General features: G+C 43.9%; 1 protein-coding gene across 1 annotated transcript in view; it reads right to left on the bottom strand.

The window, feature by feature from the left end:
- Positions 1-6,680: 6,680 nt before the first annotated feature.
- LOC129492801 (cyclin-Y-like protein 1B) overlaps positions 6,681-9,884 on the bottom strand; it is an 89,843-nt gene continuing 86,639 nt past the window's right edge. The window contains exon 13 of the mRNA XM_063612765.1: positions 6,681-8,872. Coding sequence (XP_063468835.1) covers positions 8,855-8,872 — 18 coding nt within the window. The 3' untranslated portion in view covers positions 6,681-8,854. The remainder of the gene's footprint in view (positions 8,873-9,884) is intronic.

Raw genomic sequence — 9,884 nt, 5'->3', positions numbered from 1 at the left:
AATGCCTGTCATAATTGGAGGTTTTGGTAATTGATTAGTCCCCCTAATAATTGGCGCCCCCGACATAGCATTTCCTCGCATAAACAATATAAGCTTCTGACTTCTCCCTCCTTCCTTCCTACTACTGCTCGCATCTGCTATAGTAGAAGCTGGCGCCGGGACAGGCTGGACAGTTTATCCCCCCCTTAGCAGGAATCTATTCCCACCCAGGAGCCTCTGTAGACCTAACTACTTTTTCTCTACACCTGGCAGGCATCTCCTCCATTCTAGGGGCTATTAATTTCATTACTGCAATTATTAATATAAAACCCCCTGCCATGTCTCAATACCAAACACCCCTCTTTGTCTGATCTGTCCTAATCACAGTAGTCCTGCTTCTCCTCTCCCCACCAGTCCTAGCCGCTGGCATTACCATGTTATTAACAGACCGCAACCTCAATACCACTTTCTTCAACCCAGCCAGAGGAAGAGACCCTATCCTATACCAACACTTTTGATTCTCTGGTCACCCTGAAGTCTATATTCTCATCCTGCCAGGCTTTGGAATAATTTCCCATATCGTAACATACTACTCTGGAAAAAAAGAACCATTTGGATATATAGGTATGGTTTGAGCCATGATATCAATTGGCTTCCTGGGGTTTATTGTATGAGCTCATCACATATTCACAGTAGGCATAGACGTAGATACACGAGCCTACTTCACCTCCGCTACTATAATTATTGCTATTCCCACTGGCGTCAAAGTGTTTAAATGTTGGCCCTGGAGCACCCTATGTGTCAGTGTCTGTCTTTGATTCCTGCCTCATCCCATTATTAATCGCACCTACGTTCAATATTCTGGAGAAGCATACCTACCACAAAGTGTTAATTAATTCATGCTCTTGGACATAACAATAACTAGTCAACACACCCACAAGCACTTCCCACACCAACCCTACAATAAAAATTTCGCAACCCCCCCATCTCTGACACTATTACCCGAAAACATCTTTGCCAAATCCCAAAAACAAAGAGCCTTAACCTAACCAACCCAACCAAAGCCCAAATTTCATCTTTTGGTGATATGCATTTTTAACAGTTACCCCTCAACTAGCACATCTTTTTTCCCCTTACCCTCACCTCACCAACACTACAAATTTAATTACCTCTACAGCCACCTTATCCAACACGGATCCACTACTAGACCCACATCCCAAATTAGCCCAACCCCAAAGGCAGTCCCCCCCATTTATGTAGCTTAACAACTTAAAACACTGAAAATGTCAAATGGGCCCGCCTGCTCCGTAAACACTTAAAATTGGAGCACCCAGATTTACAAAATGACTTTTTCTTTGCCCACAAAAAGGCTTAGACAACATCACACTAGTAGTAAGAGACTTCAACACCCTACTTACAGCATTAGACATATCATTGAGGCAAAAAATAAAAAAACTAACAGGAAAACTCTGGAGTTATAATCAACAACACTTGACCAATTGGACCTAATAGACATCTATTGAAAACTCCATCAAACATCCACAGAATGTACATTTTTCTCATCTGCACAAAAAAACATATTCTAAGATCAACCACATGCTCAGTGATAAATAGAGCCTCAATAGATTAAGAAAAATTGAAATCTCACCAAGCACACTGTTGGAGCACAGTACAATAAAAAATACAAATGAATACCAAGATCTCTCAAAACTACAGAAATACATGAAAATTAAACAACTTACTCCTGAATAAATCCTTTGTAAACATGAAAGTAAGGCAGAAATATAAAAATTATTTGAAATTGATGAAAATAGGAACACAACTTACCAAAATTTCTAAGATGCAGCCAAAGCAGTGTTAAGAGGAAACTTTACAGCCCTAAATGCCTTTATCAAGAAGTTAGAAATGTCTCAAATTAACGATGTAACTTTGCACCTAAAGGAACTTGAAAAAAAGAACAAACCAACCCTAAAGCTAGCATGAGAGAAGACATAACAGCAATTAGAGAAGAATTTAATGAAGTTGAGATGCAAAAATGTATACAACAGTCCAAGAAAACAAAAAATTGGTTCTTTAAAAAAAATTGATAAGCTCCTAGCCAAATTAACAAATATAAAAAAGAAAGAGAAGATCCAAATAAGCACAATAAAAATGACAGAAGTTATATTAGAATGGATCACATCAAGATACAAAAGATCCTCAGGGAGTGCTATGAACAGCTCTGCACACAAATTAGAAAATCTGGAGAAAATGAATAAATTCCAGGAAGCACACAATCTCCCAAGATGGAATCAGAAAGAGATCAAAACTCCAAGTAGACTAATATCAACTTCTGACATTGAATCAGTACTAAAGAACCTACCAACAATAACAACAACAAAAAGGCCTGAAATAGATTCGCTGCTGAGTTTTACCAGATATACTAAGAAGAAATGCTATCAATCCTACTAAAATTATTTCAAAATATTGAGGAGGTGGGGCTCCTTCCTAACTCATTCTTTGAAACCAGCAGTAGCATGATACAAAAATCTGGCAGAGACACCGTGAAAAAACAAAACTTCAGACGAAGATCCCTCATGAACAAAAAATGTAAAAATCCTCAGGAAAATACTAGCAAACCAAATTCAGCACCACATCAGAAAGGTAATACACCATGGTCAAGTAGGCTTTATTCCTGGGATGCAAGCTAGTTCAACATATGCAAACCAATAAATGTGATTCACCAGCTAAATAGAATCCAAAGTAAAAACCATATGATTTTCTAAATAGATACACAAAGGTCTTCTTAATAAAATCCAACATTACTTCACGATAAAAATCCTCAATAGACTAGGCATCCAAGGAACATACCTTAAAATAATAAGAGTCATCTATGGGAAACCCACAGTCAACATCATACTCAATAGGTTAAAAACTTAAACTATTTCTATGAGAACTGAAACAAGACAAGGATGCTCACTCACAGCACTCCTGTTCAGCTTAGTACTGGAAGTCCCATGCAGAACAAGCAGGCAAGAGAAAGAAAAAGCAACCAAATATGAAAAGAAGTCAAACTATCTCTCTTCGCTGAAAATATGATCCTATGCCTAGAAAATCCTAAAGATTCTGCCAGAAGGCTCCTAGAATTGATAACTTTAGTATAGTCTCAGGATACAAAATCGGTGTAAACAGTACTGATTATGGTGAAACAAATAGCATTTCCATACACCAACAATGTCCAGGCCAAGAGTGAAATCAAGAACACAATTCCACCTAAAATAGCCACAAAAAGAGAAATACCTAGGAATACAGATAACCAAGGAAATGAAAGATCTCTTCAAGGAGAACTACAAAACACTGCGGAAAGTCACACACCTACAACCATATGATATTTGACAAGGCTGGCAATAACAAGCAATGGGGAAAGGACTCCCTAGTCAATACATTCTGAGATAACTGGCTTGCCATATGCAGAAGATTGAACCTAGACCATTACCTTTCAACATGCCCCAAAAGTAACTTTAAATGGATTAAAAATTTCAGTGTAAGACCTCAAACTATAAAAATTTTGGAAGATAACCTAGGAAATACTTTTTTGACATCAGCCTTGGCAAGTCGTTTTTGGCTAAGTCCCCAAAAGCAATTGCAACCAAAACAAAAATAGACAAGTAGGACTTAATTTGACTAAACAGCTTCTGCACAGCAAAATAAACTATCAACAGGGGAAAGAGGCATCCTCCAGAATGGGAGGAGATATTCACAAACTATGAGTCTAACAAAAGCCTAATATACAGACTCTATAGGGAACTCAAATCAACAAGCCAAAAAAATAAAAAATGGGCAAATGAGATGAACAGATATGCCTGAACAGAAGACATACAAGTGGCCAACAAACATGAAAAATTGCTCAGCATCAGTAATTATCAGATAAATGCAAATCAGAACCACAAGGAGATACCATCTCATGTTAGTCAGAATGGCCATTACTAAAAAGTCAATAAATAACATGCTGACAAAGCTGTGGAGAAAAGGAAACACTTATACGTGGGCAAAAACACTTATACGGGGGCAAAAAGCCGCCAAAGTCCGCGGCGACGGGGGCAAAAAGCCACAAAAGGCCCCGGCGACAGGGGTCAAAAGCCGCAGCGGTAAAAAGCTGCGATGGCGGCAAAAGGCCGCGGCGGTAAAAGCCGCGGCCGCCGGCTGCCGGAAGCAAAAAGCGGCGGCGGCGGCGGAGGCAAAAAGCCGCGGCGGCGGGAATAAAAAGCTGCGGCGCAAAAACCCCTGCGGCGGGGGGGCAAAAAGCCACAAAAAGCCGCAGCGGCGGGGGCAAAAAGGCCGAGCGCAAAAAGCCTCGGCGGCGGGGATAAAAAGCCGCTGCGGCAAAAAGCCGCGGCGCGTGGGGGCAAAAAGCCCCGAGGGCAGGGACAAAAAGCCATGGCGGCGGGGGCAAAAATGCAAGCTACAACAGAAATGAAACCCAAAAACATTAGGCTAAGTGAAAGAAACCAGTCCCAAAAGACCACATAATCCATGATCCTGGCTATTAGAAACTCTGAGAGACATAAAATTGATTGTTGTCTAGATTTGACATGGCAAAGGTGAATGCAAATAGGATGCATTTTCCTCTTAAGGGATACAAATATTCTAAACTTAGGTGGTAATTAAGCTCGCATGGCTCTATAAATATACTAAATAGCCTGGTGTTGTACTTAAAATATGTGATTATTTAAAGTATACGTCAGTAAAGCATTTTAAGAAATTAACATGTCAGCATATACTGAGGTTAAGATTTTCAGAAACCCAAGTCACAGATTGTAAAAATGAAATCTATTTCTTGTCCATTTCAAAACATTATAAAGAAAAGGGAGGCAGCAAGCGAACACGCAAAGATCTGGCTACTGATGCAGGGGTATTAATGGGCAGGAACCATGTGATTCTTTTAACCAGGTCAGAAAAGCAAAGGAAATGATTGTAATTTATTGAAGACCACTCTGACTCAGAGTGACTCAGATTGTTAGGAATGTGAAAGCTGTACTCCTAGGGTTGGGCATATTTCTTATCAAACACAGATCAAAAGAGATAATTCACAGCAAGGTTATCAACGACTCTCCTATCTGCAGCTGTCTAGAGTTTTACAGTTGTCTACCGCCAGTCCTAAAACTGCACTGTAGTCACTCATTCTGAACCCAGTGTAACACTCAAATCTAATACGAAACTCCACATTTCATGACTACCACATTCAATCATTTGCCTTTTTTTCTTTTCATTTTTTTGGCCAGCCCTCCGCATTCCCTCTGTTTGTAGCCCTACCTGTCGCCGCTCGCTCTGGAGCAAAATTGTCCACCTCCGGAGTTCGGGCTGCGGGTCCGCGTTCTGCACCGGGCGCCGGTGTTGGCTGGCTCAGGAGCTGTGGGGCAGGCTTGGAGCTCACAGGGCACAGATGTCCCCTGACAGTCTCCGGAGCCTGGGGCCGCCCCCTGCACCAGGCTGCGCTCCCCTCAGTAGGCGGAGCGTGATCCCAGGGGCTTGATCCCAGGGGCTTGGATCTGCGCTGGAAACTGCCCCTGGCAGAGAAGGAGCAGAGGGAGCACCAACCTCACCCTCCGCTCCGCAGCGTCGGCCAAGTAAACCCAATTCCAATTCCGTAATAAAAGGATGCAGAGGTGCGCGACTAGCTCCGTCCTTTCCTGCTGCCGGCCCTTAAGGGGTGGCCCCGCTGTCCCCAAGGCTGGAGGAGGTTCCCTGCCCAGGAGCACCGCGACTCCCCTGAACTGAGTTTGCCAAGTGCCACGTGTGCCAGGCGGGAGCCCCGGCCTCCTGGCCGCCTCCACCTGGCGGGGCGGAGGGCAAAGCCCTTCCTTCGGGACCCAGAAAGGTCTGACGCCGGGAAAATACCCCGCCCCGGGTAGGCGCGACCCTAGAGGCCCCATGGATCTACCTCACAGACGCCCTACAGAAGGTCCCTGCAGGACCTAACTTGCTGAGGCCCCTTCCTTCCACACTTTACCCCTCGGGGGAGCCATCATTCCCCTGCGAGCCGCCCTAGATTATTCCTGCGCACCCCGCATTGACCTCTGCCCTTGGAGCACCCTCGAATTTCCCCCGCCCACCGGGATCGTGGGGACTCCACAATTATTCCCATCCAAAGACCCCTCTCAAACCTGTCTCCTGGCATCAGCGACACTGACACAGCGCAGCAACTGCCCAGGCTGCCCTCTTCCCCGTCCCAAACACCTCGGAGTCTCCACAATGACTTCCCAGGTCAAGGGCTGTACTGAGACCCTGCACAGCGACCCCGAAACACAGGCGACCCTCCAGCACTCCCTACAGGGGTGACATCCCGCCCACCCTACAGGGGTGACCAGGTCCCACCCTCCACTCAGGCGATGGCTTCCCCCCACCACCCCTAAAAAGATGCTTTCCCGGAGACCCCGCAAGGGGCGCCTCTGTCACACAGGGGCGACCCTATGAATCCCTCCCCAGACATCCTCGCTCCCTCTCCAGAGGGAGACCTCACAAGCGGAGGACTCCCCTGGAAAGGATCCTCAGAAACCATTCTCAAAGCCACCACCCACAACCAGAAAGACCCAAGGGAGAATCGTGGCCACGAAACGCATCTCCACACACACACTCCTCCCCGCACTCACGGCCGCCTCACCCCATGGCGACCTCAAAACACTCTCCCCATGTTGCAGGGAAAAGAAAGGGAGAGTCCAGCAGAACTTCCCACAGGGGAATCCATTTTCCTTTTATTAATTATGCAGTGGAGCTAAAGTGCAGGCCACGAAGGATTTTACACAAAATTTTAAGTTCTTATATAGAGGTTTTCATGGAAATTTAAACATTTAACAATGATAGGGATAATAATAAACCCATCCTAAGTACATTATCACTAGGTTTCAGCAATTCTTATTTTGCCATTTATTTTCAACTATCAATCTAAATATCCTAGTAGTATTTTAAACAAAATATAAGATACAATATCATTAATTTTGGAAAAATTTAAGTAACTATATCTAACAAGTGAAGATAAAAAAGAAAACATCATTATCACAACTAATACAATTTTTAATATATAAAATAGATAAATTTGTGTATTCACCAAAGAGTAGACTCTACAACCACTGAAGTTTTGCATGAAATGTTTTAACATGTTTAGTCTAATATTTTATCTTCAGACACAAAATATCAATACATGAAAATATTCAGTTACATATAAAGGGCCATAGATTATGGTTGGAGGAGGAAATCACAAATCAACAGTGGGATATTCCAAACCACTGCATTGTGAAAATAAAAGCAAGAAAATAGGGATTGCTATTGTTCCCGATAAAAGGAAAGGAAAGGTAACTCCTAGAAAGCCACTCCCTCACTTTGCCATATTCAAATGTCTAGAACAAGGCACAGGCCTGGCCATACCCAAGGAAAGATTCAGGGTGTAACAAAAGACAGCAGAGATAATAACGGCATCTTAGGATTCTGCCCCCCACATCCACCCTTGCACAAAAACTTGATCCAACGTCTCACATTGGTGGGGATCTGGTCTTGTAAGAAAAAAGAAAGTCTCAGAAAGTGTTTCCCTTGTAGACTCTGGGGCAGTTGATCCTCAGCGCCTTCTAGTTTGGATGCCAGAAAATTCTTTCTTGATTGAGAAGGGGGGCAGTCCTGTGCACCATAGGAGTCCCATTGTTGACTGCATGTCAGTGGGCGCCACCAGTTATTACAACCAGAACCGTGTGGGCAAACTTCCTCAGGATGCAGAAGTCGCTCCTGTGAGAACCGCTGCTCCTCTCCATATGTGAACAGACTGACAGGTGCAGGCAGCACCAGCAATCTCTTGAACCACTGAGGTGCACTGGAAAATGTGAGTTGTGGTGTGACCCTGTGTTAGAATTATTGAGAGGCTTTTGTTTTGTTGACAAGTCCGAGACCATACAATGCACCAGGGCAAGATTAGCTGGGAAAATGATCTTCTGATAATGTTTTGAACCCAGATGTTCCTCCTTTGTTGTTTTCCCGGAACTGGGTAAATTCAGTTTTCACTTCCGTAGCTCCCCTAACAATCCCAAGGCCAGGTCTTCTACTGCTTCCCTAGGTGGTGTGACCATTATCAGCCTGGGGGAAGATGAGCTGATTTCATCTCTTCCTTTAGAACCATGATGTAGGGGCCTCATTTCACATGCACAGATTCCCTCCAAAGACTAGATGTGCAGGCCTGAGCCACCCTGGTGCTTGGAGTAATGACAGCCTCGCCCCGATGCCACTCTCTCCCAGCCATTGGGGAGTTGTGGGCCATCATGTATTCAGTGCCTCAGTGACAGAGAACCAAACCCAGGTGCTCTCACAAATCTGGAGCCAATTCTAAAGTTTTTTGAGTCACCTGCTAGGGACTGTGGGTGACTGTGGACATGACTGGCACCTGCTTGAGACTGTGGGTGACTGTGGACTCTGAGCTGGGATGTGCCGTGTCCATGTGACACTGCTTCTCCCCAAGAGTTGTTCAAGGTGGTGCCCTAGGAATGCCATCTGGACCCAGTGGAAGAGGAAGGGCAGGAAGCACCTGGCACCCACTGTTCATACCACCATCACCAGTTCCACAATGTGGCTGACTGGAAGATGCTTCCTCTCGATGAAAATCCTAAACACTAACAACAACAACAACAAAAACTATTTACAAAACAAATAACAAAACAAAGAAAAAAAAGAAAATCCTAATTTTGTTGTTTCTTTCAGCAGAAGTGATATTTTCTACTCTTTACAGTTGAGAAGCTCAGGGTCTTTTAAGGCTAATTTCTCTCTTTAAGATAAGATGGCATTAGAGCACCGAATACCAATGAAGTTCATGCTGACAGCCCTTTTCATTGCAGCGGCATCTCGATGCAAGTCTTTGTATTCACAAGGCCGTGACAGCCTAGGAAAGTAAATCAAAGAGAAAACAGGTATAATTTTAAAAAGGGCTCCAACTTATTTTTTTTTTTTGAGACGGAGTCTCACTCTGTCGCCAGGCTGGAGGCAGTGGTGCGATCTGCACTCACTGCAAGCTCCGACTCCTGAGTTCACGCCATTCTCCTGCCTCAGCCTCCCGAGTAGTTGGGACTACAGGCACCCGCCACTGCACCCAGCTGATTTTTTGTATTTTTAGTAGAGATGGGGTTTCACCGTGTTAGCTAGGATGGTCTCAATCTCCTGACCTCGTGACCCACCCGCCTTGGCCTCCCAAAGTGCTGGAATTACAGGTGTGAGCCACCGCACCCGGCCGGGCTCCAGCATTTTTTAAAAGGCACCACTGATGACAAGCCACACATACAGATTCCTTTAGATGGTTCCTTTGCAGCTGCTTTGGCTGAGGTTTACAGGGCCAGGTTCTGAGGATGCTACTCCCTGCCCATTCACTAAGGTGTTCTCCTTTAAGGGATATGAATAGATTGCCAGAGCCAAGAGGAACTTACTTATTAAGGTATTGTAAAATTGGGCTCATCGCTTAATGATACAGTTACATAAAAAATAAAATAGGACTCCCAAAGATTTCAAGAGTATTGTGACAAGATCCTAACAACAATATCATCTGTTACCTGTGCATCTGTTCCTTCAACATAATAAACATGCACTTGTGCCAGAAAATCAATTTACTCAGCGATTCAAATTCTACCCTATCTTTATTAGTTACTACGTACTCAAAGCAAATTTTAATGAGACAGGTGTGTGCTGGGCTATTTTGGAACATCCAAGAAGTCTAATGACTGAAGCAGCATAAGGTGCTACTTTACTTGCACATTGTGGTAGAAAAACGTATTATTCTAAAGTATCACCAAGATACCAGAAAAAGTGCCAATTTTATATGTGTCTATTTCAGTTGTAATTTTCCTGTATACCCACCAAGGGTCATAAGCCAGAAATCTTACGTTGCCCCATGAAAGTTACCA

Source organism: Symphalangus syndactylus, chromosome 11, assembly GCF_028878055.3.
Source record: "Symphalangus syndactylus isolate Jambi chromosome 11, NHGRI_mSymSyn1-v2.1_pri, whole genome shotgun sequence".
Lineage (NCBI taxonomy): Eukaryota > Metazoa > Chordata > Mammalia > Primates > Hylobatidae > Symphalangus > Symphalangus syndactylus.
Note: the sequence above shows the minus strand (reverse complement) of the source record. Positions and strands in the feature narration are given on the sequence as shown.